This window comes from Silurus meridionalis, chromosome 20 (genome assembly GCF_014805685.1).
Source record: "Silurus meridionalis isolate SWU-2019-XX chromosome 20, ASM1480568v1, whole genome shotgun sequence".
NCBI lineage: Eukaryota > Metazoa > Chordata > Actinopteri > Siluriformes > Siluridae > Silurus > Silurus meridionalis.
The window spans coordinates 628,740-650,816 of record NC_060903.1 but is presented as its reverse complement, the minus strand read 5'-3'; the positions used below and the strand labels follow the sequence as shown (position 1 = coordinate 650,816).

Genomic DNA, 22,077 nt, shown 5'->3' with positions numbered 1-22,077 from the left:
AGTTCATAGTCTTTTATTTTCATCGGTGTTTCCTCTGCGCTTTTTTCCAGTTTCTGATGTGAAAGAAGCATTAAATAATAAAGAAAAGCAACAAAAATATTTACATTAAATTTTTTTCCCCCATAAAACTGTAATCAGTGGATTATTGAGCACCTCTCACCTGGAAGAAGAAAAAAACAAAACAAATCTTAAATATAGAATACAAGAAAAAACCTGCAAATTCTCTCTCTCTCTGGGAACGGAAAAAAAAAAAAAAAAAAAAAGTATGGCATTAAACAACATTTATTTTTAGTATCTTGGGAGAAAAAAAAAAAAAAAAAGTTTTCATGTATATATATGTACAGAACTTCTCCTGAAATGTGTTTCCCACTTCGCTCGTGAGTAGAAAAGGCTTTTCGGATCATTCCGGTCTCAGGCGCGTTTTTTTTTAATTGGATGACTTTGTGTTCAAGTTTTCTTCTTTAATAAATGATTATTATTTTTCTTATAAAAAATGGCGAAGGCGTCGCTTGACCACAAAAGGGGGTGTGGTCAAGGTCGAGTGGGGGGGGTGGGGGGAGCGTTACTACACCCCACACACACCAAGAGGTAAAAATGCAGAGCGTAATAGTGAAAGAAAGAGAGGACAGAGAGATGGCTTAGAAGGAAGCATGGTGACCCTTCTCCAGCAGCACAAGGTCAAAAGGGTCAAAGATCATCCCTATTAATCCTGATCAACGTCTGCTCTTACAGCAAACAGGAAGAAGAAAAAAAAAAACCTTACGGCTGTCGAACACTCGATCCACACGAGTGTCATTCTCACGTAAAAAAAATAACACCAGCTTTCCTACGTACGTGAGAGAGAGACTCAATCTATTAGAGAGTTAAAGGCATGGCTGCACTGACGCCTCGTATTTACGTGCGTATTCACATCGCTGCGTATAAATCTACACTGCATGGGTTATTTATGAGCAGCACAAAGAAAGTAAGGGGTCGTGTACTATTTTCAAAAATAATAATAATCTGTCAGCTCGACTACAACCATTAAAGCAATCATAAAAATCATTTGCGTTTCTCCCCCCACGCTGAAGGAGGAAAAAAAAACCTTTATTGTTAATTTATTTTCAAAAACGAGTAAAGAAGAGAAATGATTGTAGCCCGTGTCCGTCGCCTGTCATCGAGTCTAAACGAGTTTCAAGTTCTGATAGGTTTCTGTAGTAGAGTCCGTTTCCCCTCGGCGCAGTACGGCTCCCGGGCTGAAGGGGGCGTCCTTCTGCTTTTAGCTGTTATCCGACTCGTCCTCTGCCTCTCGCAGCCAGGTGAAGAACGCCGTGACGGATTTGAGGGCCACGCCCTTGCCCACCTGCTCGGCTGGGTCTTTACTAGACTCCCATTTATAGAACGCTTCCTCCTTGATCACGTCCTCGTCGTACAGAGTGTCGAAGAACATCCGGAGAAGATCTGAGAGAGAGAGAGAGAGGGGGGGAGAGAGAGGGAGGGAGAGAGCGAGGATTATTTAACATTTAAGGCATTTGGACTTCATCCACTATGACTTGCATCCTTCATTCATTCATTCAAATAATCAGTTTGGGTTAAGGGCCTTGCTCAGGGGCCCAGGAGTGGCAGCTTGGTGTGACTGGGATTTGAACTCATGAGCTTCAGATCTAATGCCTTAACGATATAGCTCCCACCTCCACTTATTCCTCTTACACTGTTAAATACAATAAAATGTATTTATTAAAAGATACTTTTTATCCTTTTACAGCTACATTTAATGAGTGCTGTCACTTACGTTATAGCAGCTATAAACACTCCTTCCCTTATCTGCTTCTCTCTGCTTCAAACAAATGCATCTTATGACTAAATTACAGCTCTGACACTGAGATGCTCTACATAATTATTTTTGTCTGTTAGTGAATTAATCCCTGTTAATAAACTGTTGCTATGGAAACCCCTCCGCCCCCCCCAACCCGTCCCCCCCGACCCGATCAGAACCTGAGATTGTACTCACTGGCCGGTTGCTCCAGTCGCACCATGAGAGCCTGGAGAGCGTAGAGCGCCTGCAGCTCCTTCTGCTCATCCACCAGGTACTTCTGCAGCAGCTTGGCCCTCTGGATGATCTGATCCATGTCCACCTTATACGGGTTCTCACCTGAGGAATGTTACGCAAACTCGGATGAGCAACAGAGAATCCATTTAAAATGAAATAAAAATCTAAAAGGTGCATCACTCACAGATGACCGCCGCTTGGCACACTGAGGTCATCAGCGCTCGGATGAATGAGCTGGAGGTCATCTGCTGCTCATCCAGATTCGCCTGTACAAACAACACAATTCTTTTCTCACATTCTGATCAACTGTTTAGCACTTTTTCCAAACACCACAATTTCTCTGTGCACTCATTTTAGTCATCACACCAGCAGAAAGCAGCACCAGTCATCATCATGTACAGATGCTCAAAGTGCCGTGTTTCAGTTAGAGGGTCACAGTAACAGTGGTAATAGTGCTTCTCTGTGCAGCACGCAGCATCAGAGATTCACCTCTAGAGGCCGCTCTCGTAAAGAAAGCAGACCTTCTCAGCTGTGCTAGCATCAGACATAACCGTGAGCAATCAACTATCGATGAATGGGTCGATCGCTATCGTTAATTCTTTAATGCGATTGAGACACAGCCTGCACTCAGGGTTTACCTCCACCCAGTCATGGATTCTCTGGTTGTCGGCTTTGTCCTGAATCAGTCGCTCGAGGCTCTTGCTCAGCTCCTCTGCGCTCAGCTCTTTCTTACTCGGCTTCTCAGATTCCTCCCCCAGCGTAAACTCCATTTTCTACAAACACAAATCAGGTCAATGTCCAGACAGAAAAAAAAAAAAAGCAATAAGGTGAAACAGGGGGGAAAAAAAAAAAAAAAAAAAAAAAACCCACGTTACCTGTTCTGTCACAAATTTGTTGACGTCCTCATCCTCGGGCAGGAAGTCCTTCCAGTTGAGTCCGGCCTCCGTCCACAAAGTGCCCACTTTTTTGTTACTCTGCAAACAGTATCAAAAAGATAAGATATTAACGCCTGGACGTTCAGACGCCTCGCACGTGGCCTTATCATACACACGTGCAGCGCTGAGAAGAACGCGGTAAGACGCGTTTTATTTTAAATTTACAACATTATTATATATATTTATTAATATTAACCAGTAAGTGTTCAAAACGTTCAGTCATCATCTCTAATCATCAGAGAGAAACAGAAAGCTAGATGGATAAAGGGAGAGAGAGAGAGAGAGAGAGAGAGAGAGAGAGAGAGCACAAGAGAGAGAGAATGAGAGAGAGAGAGAGAGAGAGAGAGAGAGAGAGAGAGAGAGAGAGAGAGAGAGAGCACAAGAGAGAGAGAGAGACGTACCAGGCCTTTACAGAGCAGGTTGATGATGTGAACCAGCAGCACTGCAGCTTTTCCTATTGGCAGCAACGGCTTGACCACCTCTCTGTACACACACACACACACACACACGATGTGAATGAGGACTAAAGAAACAAACATCTAAATCTTGTGTCCTTGTGAATGTGATTAAAAATGTTCCACTACACACGACACGTCTCTCAGCCACGTTGTGTGTTTTTGTACGCATGACCGTGTGTTCTGTGGTCAGCAGCAACAAACAAAAATCACACACACACACTTCTGTAACCTGAGTGTTGGAAACGTAAACATCCCGAATGGAGTTCCAGAGTTCTGGATTTGATTGATCAGGTCTGATTTGATACGCAGATCAGGACGCCGGGTTTCGAGTCTGACGTGTCGTCCAGCAGAAGTTCGCGTGTGAAATAAAGACGCTCACCTAAAGAGCGGCCCCATTGGGATTCCTCCGTCACGCACTACAGGTGTGATGATTTCCGCCAGGTACAGCCAGATGTGGGGGATGTCGATGGCCATGTCATCAGCCACCTCCAGAATCTCCTGAAGCCTGAAACCACAGACAATTTCATAAAGGGTGCAGGTCAAATCTGTAAATCTGCACTGTGGACGTTTTGATCCCTTCATTTTGTGTCTCGCAATAAATTCATTTTTCTTTTCATCCCATAAAAAAAAAAAAAAAAAAAAAGGTTCTGTACTGGAAACAGGATAAACACGTGTGTGTGTGTGTGTGTGTGTGTGTGTGTGTGTGTGTGTGTGTGTGTGTGTGTATAAACACTCAGGTGTACTCTAACGAGTGTTAACGAGGTGGGATTAATACACAGTGATTACGGGACGTGAGGGCTGTAATTAACCCGTCAGCGAGTCACGAGTTTATGAGGATCAGCATTCAGGGAGGAAGCGTGTGTGTGTGTGTGTGTGTGTGTGTGTGTGTGTGTGTGTGTGTGTCTCTCTCTCTCTCAGGAACGTTTATAATCTGATTCTCAGAACTCTCGCTCGTAATGCATCCGAGACATGTCTGATCTACTTAACGAGCACAAAAGCAGTTCCTCAATCCAAACCAGCCTCCATCAGTGACCTACACACCCGGTACACGTCATAATTATCCACAGAGAAAGACATCTACTGCAAAACATCTACATGAAGCAACATGGAGGAACTCTGAACGTGCGTGATGAACCCTCACCCTTTGTAGTACTGCTCCGGAGGTAAGATTGCAGCGCTGATCAGTTTGTGCAGCAGGAGGCCCATGTGCTCACGGGCGATGGTGCTGCGCTCGAGGGTCGACTCCACGGCGTTACGCACGAACACGAAGAGCACAGACGTGCTGTTCAGCTCCTGTACACACTGTACTGCCTCCTACAGGAAGGTAGAGGAAAGGCAGGAGATATGAGAGAGCGCTACATCTCGTCACACGTCTCCGTTTAAATCCAGCGCTGTGTAAAATGTAAAAGCTGCAGTAGATACCTTCAGGTCATTGATGTGGAGATACTCCTCGACGATGGCAGTAGATTTCTTCTCCACTTCCTCCTCACTCAGGGTGGGTTTACTCGGAGCGGGCGGCGGCGTCGGAGCCGACTCACGTTTTACTGATAAACACAATATACACTACGTCATCATTCACAAACACAGACGTGCAACTGTACAACGTGCAGCAGAATGTACTCAACACCCGGTCCGTGATTCAGAAACAATCAGAATTAAAGTCCAGCATAAAAGAAAAGTAAAGTAAAAGTATGAAAATAAAAAAAAAAACCCGAAAAGTATAAAAATAGTAAAAAATAAAGACATGCATTATATCCACCCTGATTTATTTTTCATTCAAATGAATATTAAATAATTATTTAGATACATTAAATAAATATTTATATAATTATAATTTTTTTACAGAATTTCTATCTAAATTAATACAAAACTAACCTAATTTAAATATAATTAGTGGTGCTGTGAGAATTATTTATTTTATAAAGCACGCCCCCAAGTGGTTGAAGACTGAACTGTAGTCCTCAGATATAATGAGATTTTATTGATTATGGATATTCGGTAATAAACAGTAGCAGTAACCCCGTGTCCTTACCCGCTGTCTCTCGGCTGGCGGTTCTGTCTCGGCTACCGCGTTCCCGCTCGTCAGTCATGCTAGCGACGCGGCGCACGTCTGCGGCCCGGGACCGGTCCGCGCTCTCCCTGCTGAAGCTGCGTTTAGTGACGGGGACTCGAGTCTTATCCAGACCTCGGTCTCGGTCCTCGCGGCTGTCCCGCCGGTCCAAACGATCGAAGCGGTCCCTCTCGCTGCGGTCTCGACTCGAGCTGCTCCTGTTCACCCCAAAACACACACAATGGAGAAAATCACGAAGTGTTCTGAGATCTGATGAAAGATGAGGAAACGGTGCAGACGTTGTACACTTGCCTTTGAGGAACTCTGCGCTCGGAGTCCAGTGAAGATGAGGACGATGTGGATGAAGGTCCTGACTGCTGAAGAGCAGAGAAACGGTTCAGCGTGCTCGTAGCCGGTCGTCCTGCGTCTGTTTAATCAGAGGAATAAATCAGTCAGAACGAGGTTTTGAGTTGAGAAGCTGTGCAGATGATCACGTGTTCAGGTTCAGAAGGTACAAACAAAATTCATTTAACTCTTAAATTAAAGAGATGAAGGACTTATAAATACCCTGTTCAGTGCTGGTTTTGGATCCAGATCCACCGCTGCTCCCTTTCCCCCAACTGCCCCATGATCCCTTTCCTCCAGGGGCAAGAAGCTGATTGTTGAAATCCAAAGCTCCAGGCTGAAAGTGTTACACATTTGTTTGTTTATCAATAAACACGAGTCGTTATTTTGGGCTTTTCAGCTTCTTACACTAAACCTGAAGGATCACCCTCAACTTCAACTTTCACAAAACTCCACTTCTCACATGCTTCTGGAGAAGGTTCAGTACCTTGGTGATCTTGCTGAGGCGGGATGTGTCGATGGGCCGGTTCTTGCTGATCGGTACCGTGTTCCAGCCCTCGTCCTGAGGCTGGTTCATTCTTCCCCCTCCTCCTCCTCCACTTCCTCCTCCTCCACCACCACCACCTCCTCCTCCTCCTCTTCCTCGACCAGTGTCTTTCTTGGACAGGAGCTGCTGCTGCACTTTAATCTGCTCCCGGTGTTCCTCCAGCTCCGCCTCTTTGTGGATCTGGTCGATGGTTTTGGGGCCCTGATCACCTCGGCGTGGAACCCAGTTATTCTGTAAGGTCGAGGAGGATCAGACGCAGGAACGTCAACGTCCCAATAGAACAACAACAAACTTCCACCAGTCACAGATCAGGATCTGACCCGGTTCTGATCCGGTAATTTCACCTCCTTTATATTTATTGATTTATATTTAAAGATCAAACAGAAACGCACGTTAATCACACGTCAGTAAAACCAGTGGCGTTAATGATTTGCGTGTCTTTAACTCGTTAATTCAGACGCACTACTCAAACATTCTGTAATGTGTTCAGAAAACAACGTAAAGTTCTTTACTCTTCTCAGGTCCAACACGTCCTGCAGCATGAAGCGGATCCTCGATGACGTTTTTCTCTCCTTTATTATCTTCTCCATTTGGTGGAAGTACTGGTCCATACGGGGCTACGACACACACACACACACACACACACACACACCAAATTAAATAGAAGTGTAAGAACCTTTACAGGAACATGACTGAAGATCCTTAAGGTGTGTGTGTGTGCGCGCGTGTTATACCTTAGCCTTCTCGAAGTCCAGGTCCTTGCCGATGGTGGACAGAAGCCTGCAGAGACACTCGAGACTCTCCTCGTCGTGGTTCTTCAGCAGCTTGACGATGCAGTCGTGCATGATCGGCTCCGTCAGCATCTTCAGCTTAAACAGCTCTCCGATGAACTTGATGTTCCCGAGGGAACGGCGGCGAGCCTGATCCTTCGCTTCCACCAGCTCTTCTTTCAACCGCTTATTAACTTCATCCTGCGGGAAAAGCGCAGTTTATTACAATCAGAATTCTTTCATATACGAACAGAAAGTACATTTTTTAGACGCATAACGAAATGGAGCTCTGTATTCTACACAGAGAGAAAATAAATAAATAAATAAATAAATAAATAAAACGCACTGGCAGACTTTTTACACTTATAAATCTACATTTTGTCTTGAATGAATGAAACTCATTTGATCAGTTCTTAAGTGTATGTGAGAGAAATGTCGAGTGTGCAGCACCTCCTTGGCAGCATCCAGCTCCTTCTGCTTCTGCTCGAAGATCTCATCATCGTCCTTGTCCTTCTCAAATTCTTTTTGGCAGCGATTCAGCAGCAGTTTGCGGAAATTCACAGTGGCTCCCGGTTTGTCTGTGGTGGGGACTTTCAGCTGGATAAGCGAAAACACACACACATACGTAAAGATTAATCCTAGGTCGTCTTATTTCACTTCACAGTAACATCTTTCATGATCACATCAGTGTTAATCTGAGCCCCACACAAAATCATCAATCCATTGTGGGCGTGTCCCAGACCTAACAAACCTCAGGAGCAAGAAACCCGAGAACATTAAACCTTAAACATCTACAAACTATTTATATTTTTCAAAATATAATCTGTAGCTACTGAAGCTCTGGTGTACAGGAACGTAAAAAAAAAAACCCTTAAACAACGCGCCCACACAACACCAGGAATAGCCACTAGATGGTGCTGTATTACGCGTCAGAAGCGTGATAAATTATCCAGTCAAGTCGGCTTTACGCTCTACGTTCTGTCTCCCCCTTGTGGTGTCCTGAAGCTACTACACTTAGTAATTGCACTTAATTTAAAATATACACTTCCAAATATATATATTAAAAAAAAAAAAATCACGCAGATGTTTTATGTAATGATGGATGTGTCTCAAGCTCTCATTTAATGTAAATATTAAAGAAAAGTCTGAGCTCGGAGAATCCACATGGGTGCAGTGTTTAAGATATACATTTAAATGTCTTTATATCTAGAAACACTAAACTCTGTGACATTAAGGTGATCACATCCTGAGTGTGACATTTGGTTTTGCAAATCTAGAAGAAATAAAAGTGTGTGTTAATTTGATATGCTGTGGTATAAATATATAAAAACGTTAATCTCTCACCCCCATAAGGCAGCGGCACATGTTGGCGTACGCGACTGAAAAGCTGGGTTCAGAAATGGCTTTTTCGAATATGAGGTCGATGACCCCTTTGAGTCTCTCCTCGGTGTCGATGGTCAGCTCAGTGACCTGCTTCATGAGCTGCTGGAACATCTGCGGCGTGAGTTTGTTCAGGATGCTGCGCACTCTGCGGAACAGGTCCTGGGTCTTCAGAGTGTCGGAGTCTTCCTCTTCGGCGCGACTCTTCTTCACCGTGGGCTTCCAGGCTTTCTCCGCCTTGTTCAGCTGCACGTCGTCGTTCAGCGACATGCTGGCGATGATCTTGCGTGGCTCTTTACGCTGACCCTGCTGAGAGCGGCGCGGCCCTGGTGGCTGGAGGGGGGATTCAATAATCAAATTAATTTACGATAAAATTTAAACCTAAACACAAGAGTACAAATCACACCAGCGTCACGAACGAAACACAAGTGATGAAGTCGGAGCAGTTCAGTTCCAACTGATTTATGACAAAAAAAAAGTCATTACTCGTTTTCTTTTGTAAGACTTACAGGTCCTCGTCCTCCTAAAAGTGGCGCTCGGCCCAGATTAGCGAAGGAAGGTGTAAAATCGGGCCCGCAGTTCATCAGGCGGCTCGGGTCCAACGGCCGCAGCGGCGTTTTATTAGCCTGACAATCAAACAGGGACAAAAGAGAAGGAAGTGGATTATTTTTCTCTTCATTACGTCACGTCTGTGCTACAGAAGCTTCAGTCATTAACATGGTGGCGTAAATGTGGCGTTTACCTTCTCCAGAACCACGTCTGTGATGTGAGGGAGACCCTCAGGTTTGTTCATGCTGGCGCTGATGAACTGGAAGCGCAGCAGGAATTCCCGATCGTAGCTCTTCTTCTCCTCCGGATTAATGGGCTTCCAGTGCTCTAAAAACAGCACACGTGTGGGGGGGAAATCAATCACGTTAAACAGACACATAAAACCCTGCAGCTGAATCAGACATAGATGATCAGATGATCACTGAACCCAACGTGTAATAAACATCTAAAAATACATGTGGACAGTGACCTGTTCGTCCCTCACCCTCTTTATACTGATATTTCTGCTCCACTGCTTTCTCAATCCCAGGCTCAGTGTTCTCAGTGTCCATTTTGTCCTCTTTTTCCTCCCACGTCTCCTCAGTCTCCTCAGAGGGAGGAGATGGGGCGGGGCAGGGCTCAGAGGGCGGGGCCTCGACGGCAGCCGGCTCGGGAGCAAGTTCCTTCTCCTCGGGCTGAAAAAAAAAAAAATTTGATTACAAAAAAAAAAATAAAAAATATTCCACAATCCTGTAAAACATCAGCAACTACGTCCAGTTACTGCTTCTCCAGTTCATCCCTCACGGTAAAGAACCGTAAACTTTAACACTGCGCTCGTTAAGAGGCGGAACCGATGATGTATTCTAATTAAAGAACGTATAAAAGCTTTACTAGATCAGGAGCAGACTAGAATCAGGACCAGTGAGAGACGGGGCAGAAAAGATCTCGACCAGTTTTTGGCATTTTTGTAGTTAATCAGAAAAACACACTGATTAGTGTCCAATTTATATTCCACTTAATTTTAGTTTCATTTTCTATATTAATTAACTAGAGATTTTATGAAATGAAGGGGGCACAAAGCAGAACATGACATTCATGTAGGACCTGATGGTAGTGGCGAGAAACAGGAACCCTGCGGGTGGAGAACAAGTTAGAAACCAGGACCATGGGAAGGCCTGAGGAGGAACTGAGACCTGGTGGAGACCAGGTAAACAACAGGAACCAGGCTGACCAGGTGATGTTGGCTGGAGATCAGGTTAGAAACAGGATCCTCAGGTTTATCACAGTGGCTGTTTATTTTCATCTCCATCAAAACCACACCACTGCATCTTTTACCAATAATAAACAAAAGACTAGAAGTCCAAACCTCTTTATAGGCGTCCAACATGTCTCCAACCACTTTATTATTCAGATCGCTTTTCTTCAGCTTCTTCTTCCTTGGCATGGACAGAACAGCTGAAAAAATAAAATAAATAATCAAAACCTACACAGAAACGTGTTTCCTGAGCAACACCAGACTCTGAGAAATGAGAAGTTTAAACATTGCTGTATAAGTTACTACTGAAGAACAAAACGTTTACGTCTGCATTTTATTTCAAACATTTAATATCTAAAAATTCATGATTTAAAAATAAAAACACGTCTGCTCACCTTGCATAGTCGTCTCCTCGACCGGAGCGGGCTCCTCCTCCACTCCGCCCTCGTCCTCCTCCTCATCTGCAGAAGCAGATGTTTTTGCATCATGTTCCTGGACCTTGATCACCTCGGGTTCGGCTGCCGGCTCCGGTTCTGCCTCGAGTTGCTCGTCTTGCAGCTCTGTGGACTCCTGAGGAAGACCGTTTGACACCGGGATGCTCTCGAGCTCAGACACGGGCACGTCTTCAGGCGCTGGTGTCGGCGTGACCTCGCGGCACTCCGTCTCGCCATTGGCCGCCGGAGCTACAGGGGGCGTGTCCTCTTCAGCAGGTGCAGCGTTGCAGGGCGCGTCAGGGAGCGGCGTTTCGACGCACGACTCGGTTTCCTTTTCCGGCTCGGTGCTGTCTGCGCGAGGGCACTCCTGTTCGGCTGGGGCGGCGCCGTTCAGCTCCTCCACCTCTTCATCTTGAGGAGTGGTTTCAGGAGGAGGCACAGGGGCGTCTGTGATGTCGGCCGTCGTGGGCTCTGTGAGGAGCGCGGTAGGGGTGGGAGACGAGGACGGGGACGGCTCTGAAACCACATCTTCGGTTTGTTCTGGAGGAACAGGGAGTGCCGGAGCAACGAGGACTTCCTGGACGGGCTTCGGCTCGGGGGAGGGGTCTGAAGAAGGAGGAGGAAGAGAAGGAGGAGGAGTCGAGGACGGAGCTGCAGGACTCGAGGACGTCCCACCATCGTCTGAACAACGCACAAGGAGATCGCGTTAAAAGACCTGGATTAAAGTGATTACAAATTATTCAAATGAAAGGTGCGATTACCGAGTCGGACCGCCGGAGCAGCGACTGCAGGGGTCGCGTTTTCACCGTTCGTCTGGACCAAACCCCCGACCTCCACAGACTGAGAGAGAACGAGAGACGAGAATTATCTCACCTTCTACAACATTTCGGAAACATGCTGCAAAAATGGCCTGGATAAGACTATTAAAATCTGAAACCTGATGGTGGTGACCCTCAAACCAGGCAGCTGTTTTATATTCTAAATTGAATTTATTTTATTATTTAAAGCTCCGCCGTATTAAACACCGTTAGCGTTTCGTGGTCGGTGTCTTCGAATAAAATCTACATCTTTAAAGCTTACATGAGGAGGCGTGGGCGTAGATGTGCTCCTTCCTCCAGACATGATCTCCTCAGTGATGTCACGTCCTCCCTGGTTGGGGTCTCGTATTCTAATCTGGAGCACCATAAATAACCCAAAATTATTATTATTACGGGAATTAAAGCATGAAGCTTTAAGAAACAAGAAAATTCCCATTAATTTAATTTGAATTAATTTCCATTTTGATCATTTATTCTCATTTTCCGTTTTTTTTTCCCCACAATCTCTCGGTAAAACAATCATCTTTGAGTCTAAACTTTTATTCGTCACCTGTTTGCGCTCCCGTTTGTGTTGTGGGGGCGGGGCTTGCTGTGGAGGGGGCGGGGCCTGTTGCTGCTGGGCGGGGTTCATCATGACTTGCGCGGTGGGCACAGAAGATTGGTACTGAGCTTGAGCAGGATAATACGCTCCAGCTGGAGAGAAGAGAAGAAAATGTACACAACATGATCATATTTTCATTAAAAGGTAATTTACGGAGGCGTCAGGTTCAATCCAAGTCCACAATGCAGGGTTGCTCACTCATTTCAAAATTCTAAATTTGAGGGGGGAAAAAAAATAAATAAAAGTTTACTTCCACCTGCATCATGGATTCAACCACATGCAAGTGGCGAGTCTGAACAATTAAATTCATGAAAAACAAATAAACATAAATTAGAGGGTAAAAAAAATGAAAGTGTAGCCAGTTGTACCAATGAATCTGAAACAGTACATCAAGCGACAGAACATTCAATAATTAGTTCCTGTTTCTTACAGCATAATGTTATAGCAGCTATAAATGCTCCTTTCCTCACCAGTCTGTTTATTAAGACAAAAAGCTAACAGAGAAAACTCAAAAACTCCCTTCATCCTGAAAATGTTTTATCTGGAACATTGGAAGACATACGTTAAGACTCCATAAACAAGACCTTCCAAAAAACCTCCAAGGATTAAAATAAATAAATATATTAATATAAATCTGCACTACTGCCTGAGCTGCCATTATAAACAGTTATTCAACACCTTTAATTCTGACCAATCACAATCCAGAACAGTACATTTTTGTCTGATGGATCAATAGTGTCGGTGCAACTGGCTACAGGAATCATAAGTACATAAAGAACATGCAAAACAAATAAATAAGAGCTACGACTCCAAACAATGACTCATGAGGCACAGCAATGTTTAAAAATAATAATTATTGCATAATTACAGCAAATTGTTTTCAGGCCTGGGCCCACAACTCTTGCAGTTCATCTCACAGGCAGCAGGGGGCAGTAAAACCAATTAGCCAATTAAAAAAATATTTTAAAATGTAAATTTTTGGAAAATAAATAATGTATATTTATTCACATGTTAATGAACTAATTTATTAAGAGTGTGCAGCCTCATGTGTCTTATGGGAGTCAGACAGCAGGGGGTTTGAATGCGTCCAGAACGTTTTTCGGTAGTTTAAGGTTGTGTCCATGCTGTGAGTATTAAATAAATAAATAAATATAAATAATAAAAACCCAATCAGCCCTGCGTTGCGTTCCACACTCACCGGAGTAGCGGTGGGAGGTGAGAGGAACGGCGTGATGAGAGAGACGGCTGTTCTCTCGAACCGCGCCTCTCCCCCCACCCCCCCGCCTCTCCCTCGCTCCCAGAGCGGCCTCTGAACTCCGCCCAGAGCGGAAAGGCGAGAAAGAATAGGAGAGAGAGAGAGAGAGAGAGAGAGAGAGAGAGAGAGAGAGAGAGAAAGAGAGAGTGTATAGGAGAAATAATAGGAGGGAGAGAGAGAGAATAGGAGAGAGAGAAAAAGAAAGAGAGTAAGAAAGTGAATGACAATATTAAAAAATTTCAACAGCACAACCGGCGGATAGAGAACCTGCAACAGTCAGACAAGACGGAGAGGAAGAAATAAATGGGAGAGAGAGGAAGAGCGCAGGGGCGGCGTTGGTTAGCTAGATGGCACTGTTTAGATAAGTGGAGCGAAGGTAAAGGGGCGGAGTCTAAGAGCTTCTTACCATACGTGGAGCTGTAGTCTGCGTTTGCTCCGGTATAAAAGCCGGCCGGGGCGCTGGCCACAGAATACTGCTGTGTCTGGTGAACGTAAGGTGCACGGTACTGCGACACGGAAAAACAACCAATCAATCAATCAATCCAGCAAGTGGTCAAGACACACGTTTGCAGGTATCACGTGAAACACAGTGGCACTAGGACCACGAGGTAAATGTGCGTTATGCAGATGTATGTCTTACCTGCCCAGACTGGATAAAGTAGGCGTGGCCTTGAGAGTTGGGTGGGAATGGGATCTGCTGCTGGGGGATCATTACCATCTGTGAGGACGAGGGGTAGACGTGAGGGGGCGGGACAGGGCGAGACGGGTTACTGGTCGCCACCCGTGGGGCGTTATTCTGCAAACTGCCCCGGGGGTAATACGACTATGAGTGAGTGAGAGAGAGAGAGAGAGAGAGAGAGAGAGAGAGAGAGAGAGAGAGAGAGAGAGAGAGAGAGAGAGAGAGAGAGAGAGTCAGCCTTATACCATTTAAAGTCTTAGGAACTTTTGGGACCTGAACTGGGAAAAGGTCAATAAAGAAAATGGAATTGTTTGGAGAAATACAGTAACAAGCCTGGGAAAGAAAAAAAAAAAAAAAATATATAAAAAGTTAAACAAAAAATTTGGGTCTGAAAGAAATAAATGAGCAGAATGTGAAAAATAAAAAGGATGAATATCAGAAACACATGTTTAATATTGATCATTCAGAGTTCAGCTAAAATTCATTGAGTTTTTACATTAGTCACATTATGCAATGAATTAAAATTATTCAAGTATATAAACACAAAAAGTAAAATATCTGAAATGTCAAGAAAAGAAAAATTAAGTTCTTGTACGTTGGATTAAAAGTTTTTAATTGGAAAAATAAAAATGCATCTTTGTCGCGTCTAGAAGCCCTGACATGCAAGAAATTTAATTTTTTGACTTTTTAATCCGCCCTACACAAATAAATAATTAAATACACGCAAGTTTTTTTTGAATGATGATGATGATGATGATGATTTTCCTGGAGCATGCTGTTCTGGGCTTCAACAATTACGGGTTTCTACTGCATGCACACAGCAAGCGCCCAGCGTCAAGGAACAAAAGCAAAGAGAAAGAAGTGAAGGAGGAAGAGGAAATAGAGGCATTTTTCCTTTTTTTCTTTTACCTGCAGAGACCTGAATCCACCCTTCATCCGCAAACCACACAGCAGAAGACAGAGATCAGATCAGATCAGAGCGAGAGAAAAGGAGGACAACACGGAGCAGCGTTAATCACAGAGCTGTTAGCAGCAGCGGATAATCAAGCAGATGCACATGAACAATAAAGCAAGAAAAAAACCTGGATTTAGCTTTTCTTTTTTAGATTTTTAAAATTACACAACTCACGACTTCATGACGTTTTTAGAATTTGACCCACAAAAACAGGACTTTCCTTCGAGATCAATTCTATTTTTATTTATTTATTTATTTTACAATCCTGTCAAAATATTTTTTAAGTAACAGCCCCGAATTTTTCATCTTTTAAAATATATGCAAACATTAAATAAATTAATTCATTTAATTGTGCATTTTAAATAAAATGCACAAAGATTACTTTAGAACATGCCCCCTTTATTTAACTCAAGTTTAAAAGGAAATGATTAATTATTAAAGAATTAAAAGATTCAGATTGAATGCAAGATGTAAAATGACGTGTCACACACACACACACACACACACACACACACACACACACACACACACACACACACACACACACACACACGTTTATTAACCTAAAAAATGATCAATAAATTACTAACTAAAGGATCCAATTAATCAGTTAACTACAGTCTGAACGGCGTCTGGGTCGAGATCCAGAATCAATCAACCCGAAAGTCACGCGGACAAAAAGGCGCCGTCTCGGCGTGTCCAGGAAACGTGTTTTAGATGAACAAACGCATTTCTGGTCATCAGTCACGTCCTGGAGATTTCAGACAAACTTCTTAGAATTGACTTTTAAAAATTCTTGTTTTGGGTTTAATAGAATTTTAATCATTTCTTTCCAGAAAGAAAAAAAAAAAAAAAAAGATTCTAAAAATTCTCATTCAGTAAAGTTTTTTTGTAGCATATAATAAATACATTTCAGAGAGATGTGGAGTGTGTGTGTGTGTGTGTGTGTGTGTGTGTGTGTGTGTGTGTCACTAAATCATGTTAGTACCTGTTGATGTAAAGCACGAGGCCCTGGTGCAAACTGGAGGACAGCAGTGGGGGGGAGGGGGTGGGAGAAGAGAGAGAAAAAGAGGTCAAAGGTCAAGACAAAAGGGTAGAAGCAAAGGAGACTCGAATTCCTGCGTTCCAGTAACAGAATAAAGACAGTTTCACATTAAAGATGATTTAATTAACTTAGTCTCTTTCTTAATTGGTTTAAATAAAAAGTTGTTTATTAGTCCATGACCCTGATTAGACCCGCCACACACCAGGTACCAGAACCGTACCGATAGCAGGACACCTGGTGGATTGGATCCAAGATCAGTGCGGAACTCTGGAATTGGATTTAAACCTGGAATGTTTCATTAGAAATGATTTATTAGGATTATATTTACAGCAGAATTACGACATGTTCGTTTTTAAATTCCAAATCTGTCGCTCCGGCTTTCAGAGTCGGAAACATGGAAACCCTTCAATACCTGCCTCTGATTAACAGTTAGTTTATTTCTGAGAGGAAGAAGATCAGTGTGTTTAATAAAACCGCCGTTACTGGAAGAAGGACGAGTTCATTCGCTCACGTGACACGTGTCTCTCACGGACATGAAGCAGAAGTTAGAGCAGAAAGTTAGCTTAGCTTCGATCACAATAGCAGAGCTTATTAGAGTGTGTGTGTGTGTGTGTGGCATCACATTAGAATATAATTGTCAAATGAAAACATTTAAACTGTCAATTTTCATTAAATCAAAAGGTTTTCTAGATTTTTTTTAAATATAAAAAATAAAGATTAAAAAGTGTTTCCCCTCGCATAATTAACAAAAATATCGGATATGATTTAAAAATTAATATAATTAAAATGAACAAAACCTTACTTAAAACTTAGAAATTTGTATTTAAAATGTAATGTATATTTAATAAAAATAAAATTAACATTGACATGTAAATAACCACATTTGTAAAAATAAAAATAATGTTCAAGTCTTCATTAGTTTCTAATTAAATTCACAAATCTTTTAATTATTAATGGTAAAAAGGGCGATGTAAAATGAGAATAATAAAGGAATAAATGTTGATACCTGTCTGGGTTGGGGTGCAGAGTTCATTAGTGGAGGCTGAGTGGCAAAAACTACAGAGGCGGCCTGACCAGGGGGGTAAACAGTCTTCAGGAGAGGGAAGAAAGGTCAAAGGTCAGCAGATGCACTTTACATCCAACAGCACCATGTAGGAATATATCCGACCATCTTGTCACAAAAATGCCCACCCCCCCCAACCAGGAACTGTTACCATGGTTACAAGAAGCTAGGTAAAGCTAGCATATTTAATTGGTGTCGGTCTCTGGGATGAGGAACTGATCGCAAAACATCATGTGACCAAAAATTATAAATGTTTTATTTTAAATTATGATAATTAAACAATTATAAATGATGAGCATCAGTAGCAAACTGTCTTGTGAACACGCCTACTTTTACTGTACTGTAATATGATTGGTCCTCACCGGCGTCAGTCCTGGTGAGGGGGCGGGGTGAGGGACAGAGGGCGGTCCTGTGATAGGCTGAGGCGGTTTATTCATTTCCCGTGGCTCTGCATGAGGAGGGTCTCGAACCTGCCTACCAAACTGGACACAACAACAACAACAATAATACCATCAATGTAATACAACAACATTTCACTCAAAAATGACTTTTCTTTATCTTTTTTTCCTTTTCTTTTTGCATTAGACGCTGAGTCAGCAAAATCTTTATCCCACTGACACACTGGTGTCTACAGGAGGACAATTTCAGTACATGAAGTTACCAACGATACCCACCCACACCCACACACCCACACACCCACACACCCACACCCACACACCCACACCCACACCCACACCCACACCCACACCCACACCCACACACACGATTGTAGCACATGATTTAAAACAAAACTTTGGTTAAAATTTAAACCAGATATTGGTTTAAAAATCTAGATATTAGCAACAACAACAAAAAAAACCCACTAATGAATGAAATGACGTAGTATCTAGAAAGCAGATGAATTACAGAACAAGTTTGTTTTGCAACGTAGAAATTAAACTTTGATAGAGAATCTAAAAACTAGATAAAGTTTAGATTTATCACTCTAGAAATAAAGAATCTAAAAACTAGATGGAAAAAATGTAACTAAATTGAACTAAAATGAAATCAAAACCAGGTTCATTTACTTTATCCAGAAAGCAGATGTACTACAGAATCAAGAAATTAATTACTTAATGCGGTGGGAAGTACAAACATTTAGATACAGTATCTAGAAATTTTATTTTTTTTTAAGACAGATTAAGACTAAAAACTAAGTAGTAACAAAAATGAAGTGAACTGTAGATAAAAAAAATGAAATTGATCTCAAATACAAAAAGAAAAAAAAGAAACCAGAGTAAATTACATGGGACGTGTAGAAAAATGATCAATTAGAGAAACTAGAAATTAAATAATGCTGGAGGCGCATACATTCAGCAAAAGGCTCTAGAAACAAAATATTAGATCTGGTATCTAGAAACCTGGGAAAAATAAAATCCAGAAACTAAATAAAATAAAGAGGGGACACTGGATACATTACAGAAGCTAGAAATCAGTTTGTACATTTAGATACAGGATCTATAAGATTGTTTTATAAGATTTAAAGATTATAATAAAGAAAGGACGTCTGGGTCGTGTACCTGTGAATCTGTGATGTTAAGCTCTTTCGTTGGACACTCAGTAGCGTCCCGATGTAGTGTTCACTTAATCTGTACTGTAGGGAGGAGAAAAATAAACCAATTAGAAGAAATAAACTGATAATTTTATCATATTTTACAACAATAAAGGGAAATGAGGACAAGTGTGTGTGTGAGACAGGAGTCATGAGGGTGGGGTTTACTGTGTGAACTGATAACGGGATAAACCACACCATCTCACACACACACACACACACACACACACACTCCGATACCCACTTGGGAAAATTATACTTCACAGATATTTTAAGTTTCAAAGTAAAAATAAAACCAACATATAGTATTTAATTAGAATTACGTGTGTGAACACAAAACCGAAAATGTAGATCGAATCCATCTAGTAGCTAGGACCTCGATGAAGTACAGAATTTATCTAGATTTTGTAGTTCCTACTTTACAATTTTTATCTAGAATTCTTAAAACCTTTTCATTTAAAAAGACACATTACATTCATAGAAATTGTGTGTGTGTATGTATATGTATGTATATATATATATATATATATATATATATATATATATATATATATATATATATATATATATATATATATATATATAAAAAGTGTGGGTTCTAGAAAATCGTACTTTTCACAACCATTTGGTCAAATTTGATCTAGAATATAAACTCTAAACTACAGAACATAGAAATTTTATTTTCACTCAAATGTTGAGTCTGCATTTAAACGTCTGTAGTTCCTACATCACAAAAAGAAGTTTAATGTAGAACAAACTACATTTATGTAACATCACCCGCAAAAATCTAATCTAACGTCAGTAAAAATCTAATCTAATACCAGTAAAAATCTAATGTCAGGTGTAAATCAGGTTGAAGATTGTGTTTCTGTCTTTTTCTCAACAACAGCAAAAAAAACCTAAAGATTTCTCTGTAAAATTACAAATGAAATTAAAACCTAAAACAAAAATGTTTTAAAACGAAATAAAAAATTACTTTTAATAAATCACAGGCATTTTTTTTTCTCCTCAGAAAATGTCTAATCTCAAACACAGATCATAAGCAAGAGTGTAAAATGAGGGAAATGAACAACATCGAGTAAAAATGTAGGAACTTTTTTGTAAAATAAATTAAATTAAATGTACAGTTAAAAATGTGCTCAAATTTGCCACAAAGCGCAGAGAAATCTTCCATCAGAGCGCAGCCGCATCCAAACTGCAGCATCACTGCTACAAAGTGCACTAGTTATAGTGTACAAGTCGGTGTTTTTACGCCCTACGGAGTGCACATGAGAAGGGAGCAGACATCCGTTTAAGACTAAACCACAGAAACTTCGCACTTAGCAACCATATGGCGCTCAGAGGGACACGCTTCTGTCTCCACATTTCACTCAGCTTCAGTAACGATGGAGCACAAGATCTCTCTCTCACACTCACACACAGTCTCGAACTTTCACACACATTGACTGTGAGAACATCTGACTCATTTGTAAGTCAAAATAAATTGAGGATGCGGCCTACAGATGCGGCCCGAGTCTACCGGCTAATTGTTAATGCTAACTGATTAGCCGCGCTCAATGGCAAACCCTCACGTGCGCCCAACGTATTAGCATTTAGCGTCAATTCTAACACAAAGCGCCATAATATTACTTTTATAGCAACACTATCATGTACATCATGTACATTTAAATACAGCTTTGTTTAAGTAATGCCGGTTAGCCATGATTAGCAAAACCGATTAGCTCAACATAAGGTTACTAGTCCAGTCCGGGTTTTGGTTTCTACTCACATTTCCGTACACGTCACGACCCACCCCGGAAGTGAATACCCGCCATTTCTTGACATTAAAATAGAAAATGTCCAATAATTTTAGTTGCAGTCATTCATCGATTCGAGCCAGTGGGCGGAGACACCCGCGATGACGCAATGACGTCGGAGACGCAAAACGCGGACTGGAGTTATTTTCGCTTTGGGATCCGGAATGTCAGCGCGTGAGCAGAGATGGAACTCGTGAGTGAACTCGAGCTCCGTCTCACGCGCTGACATTCCAGTTTAAATAAAAAAGATACATTTAAATTGAAATAACCGCCACCTGAGATCAAAGCGCAGCCTCCGAACTTCAAACTGAAAATAAATGTTGCATCGTTTCCTTTCTGAATAAACAGTAAGAAGATGAAAGTCGGGCCGCAGCAGCTGAAGCAAAGCGCAGCAGCTGGAGCTCGGCTCGGTTCTGCCCCCGTTCCGGTTCCGTGCGGTGGGCTCTGTCCGGGTCACCCCGGGGGTGTTGAGGGTGTGTGTGTGTGTGTGTGTGTGTGAGAGACGGGGCAGTAAGTCAGGGCCCTCCCCGGCCCTCATGAGGAATGCTAAGATAAGCTAGCTGTTAGCACAGGCTGGGTCTGGGGGGGGGGTGGTGTTACTCACCGGTGTGTCCTGGCAGCTCTCTGTCTCTGTGCGCGCGCTCCGAACCGGCTCGGTTCCGTCTCCAACACCGTTAAACACACGGACAGCACACGCAGGAGTCTCGAGGATCCGCACGCAGGAATGTCAGCGCTAACACGCGTGTGCACGTGTGTGTGTGTGTGAGAGAGAAACTCTGCGGCTGTCACTTTCCGTTTAAATCCCCGAACTGCGCTGCAGGAGGAGGAAAAAAAAGGCCAAAAAATCGCCGGTGTGGCTTCAAGAAACGGATCAATTCAGCGCTCTGGAGTCTCTACAGACACGCCGGGGGTCTCCGAAGCGAGCCTCGGGACTGGAGGTCCATGCTGAAGGCGCGGATGGAGTCGGATTGCGGGGGAAACTGAAGCGCGCTGCTCTGATCAAACACCGAGGACCTCACGAGCCATTCGGTTCCCCTTCGGTCCCGCACACGCACCGCACCGGGCCGCGGCTGTTTATTAACCACACCCGTATTCGGGCAGGCCACACCCCTCCAGCGCTAGGATTGGCTGAGCGAACGTTCCTGTGATTGGACGGTGGAGATCAGGCGGAAATGAAAAAAACAATCAAAGATCTAAATTTATTGATCTATTTATTTTATTTCAGTTTTATATTTACGATATTTCATTATATTAATGTCCACTTTTTTGTTTTATATACACAAATTAAAAGTTCTCCATGTTTTGAGGCATTAAAAACGTTTTCAGAATTTAATCCCCCTGTAATGTCTTATTTTTTATTCTTACATGTGTAATATTATTTATTTATTTATTTATTTATTTATTTATTTATTGTTGTTGTTATTGTTTTAGCATTTATGACGTGCTGCTTGGATTTATTGTACATTTTAATAAACTGAAGAGTGAAAAAAACGTTTATTTGGTCTAATAAAAATCTGTAAATAATGTATTAAATATTATTCAT

The 22,077-nt window shown here is 42.3% G+C and overlaps 1 protein-coding gene across 6 annotated transcripts; it reads right to left on the bottom strand.

The window, feature by feature from the left end:
- Positions 1-1,044: 1,044 nt before the first annotated feature.
- eif4g1a (eukaryotic translation initiation factor 4 gamma, 1a) lies at positions 1,045-21,888 on the bottom strand. Of its 6 annotated transcripts, XM_046876365.1 has the most exons (33): positions 21,139-21,888; positions 18,707-18,780; positions 17,510-17,629; positions 17,091-17,174; positions 16,028-16,060; positions 14,994-15,014; positions 14,046-14,228; positions 13,812-13,911; positions 12,100-12,242; positions 11,812-11,904; positions 11,493-11,571; positions 10,693-11,412; positions 10,409-10,497; positions 9,548-9,737; positions 9,257-9,390; positions 9,024-9,140; positions 8,479-8,847; positions 7,585-7,731; positions 7,099-7,335; positions 6,877-6,981; positions 6,305-6,595; positions 6,040-6,154; positions 5,785-5,899; positions 5,455-5,690; positions 4,845-4,966; positions 4,564-4,736; positions 3,802-3,927; positions 3,366-3,447; positions 2,905-3,003; positions 2,668-2,802; positions 2,214-2,295; positions 1,991-2,131; positions 1,045-1,440 (listed from the first exon to the last, which is right to left on the bottom strand). In XM_046876365.1, the coding sequence occupies exons 3-33, from the start codon at positions 17,582-17,584 to the stop codon at positions 1,259-1,261; spliced, it is 4,818 nt and encodes a 1,605-aa protein (XP_046732321.1). In that variant the 5' UTR covers positions 17,585-17,629; positions 18,707-18,780; positions 21,139-21,888; the 3' UTR covers positions 1,045-1,258. The 6 variants fall into 6 exon arrangements, with proteins under 6 accessions (XP_046732321.1, XP_046732322.1, XP_046732323.1 ...); XM_046876366.1 differs by lacking the exon at positions 14,994-15,014 and having other exon boundaries at positions 21,139-21,887; XM_046876367.1 differs by lacking the exons at positions 14,994-15,014; positions 16,028-16,060 and having other exon boundaries at positions 21,139-21,887.
- Positions 21,889-22,077: the final 189 nt, after the last annotated feature.

Excerpts from the sequence above, each read along its gene's own strand:
- eif4g1a (XM_046876365.1), bottom strand. The coding sequence starts at position 17,584 with ATGAATAAACCGCCTCAGCCTATCACAGGACCGCCCTCTGTCCCTCAC. Across the intron at positions 6,982-7,098 it reads TGGACTTCGAGAAGGCTAAG|CCCCGTATGGACCAGTACTT; the intron begins GTATAACACGCG and ends TGTGTGTCGTAG. Across the intron at positions 2,132-2,213 it reads GTGCCAAGCGGCGGTCATCT|GTGAGAACCCGTATAAGGTG; the intron begins GTGAGTGATGCA and ends AACATTCCTCAG.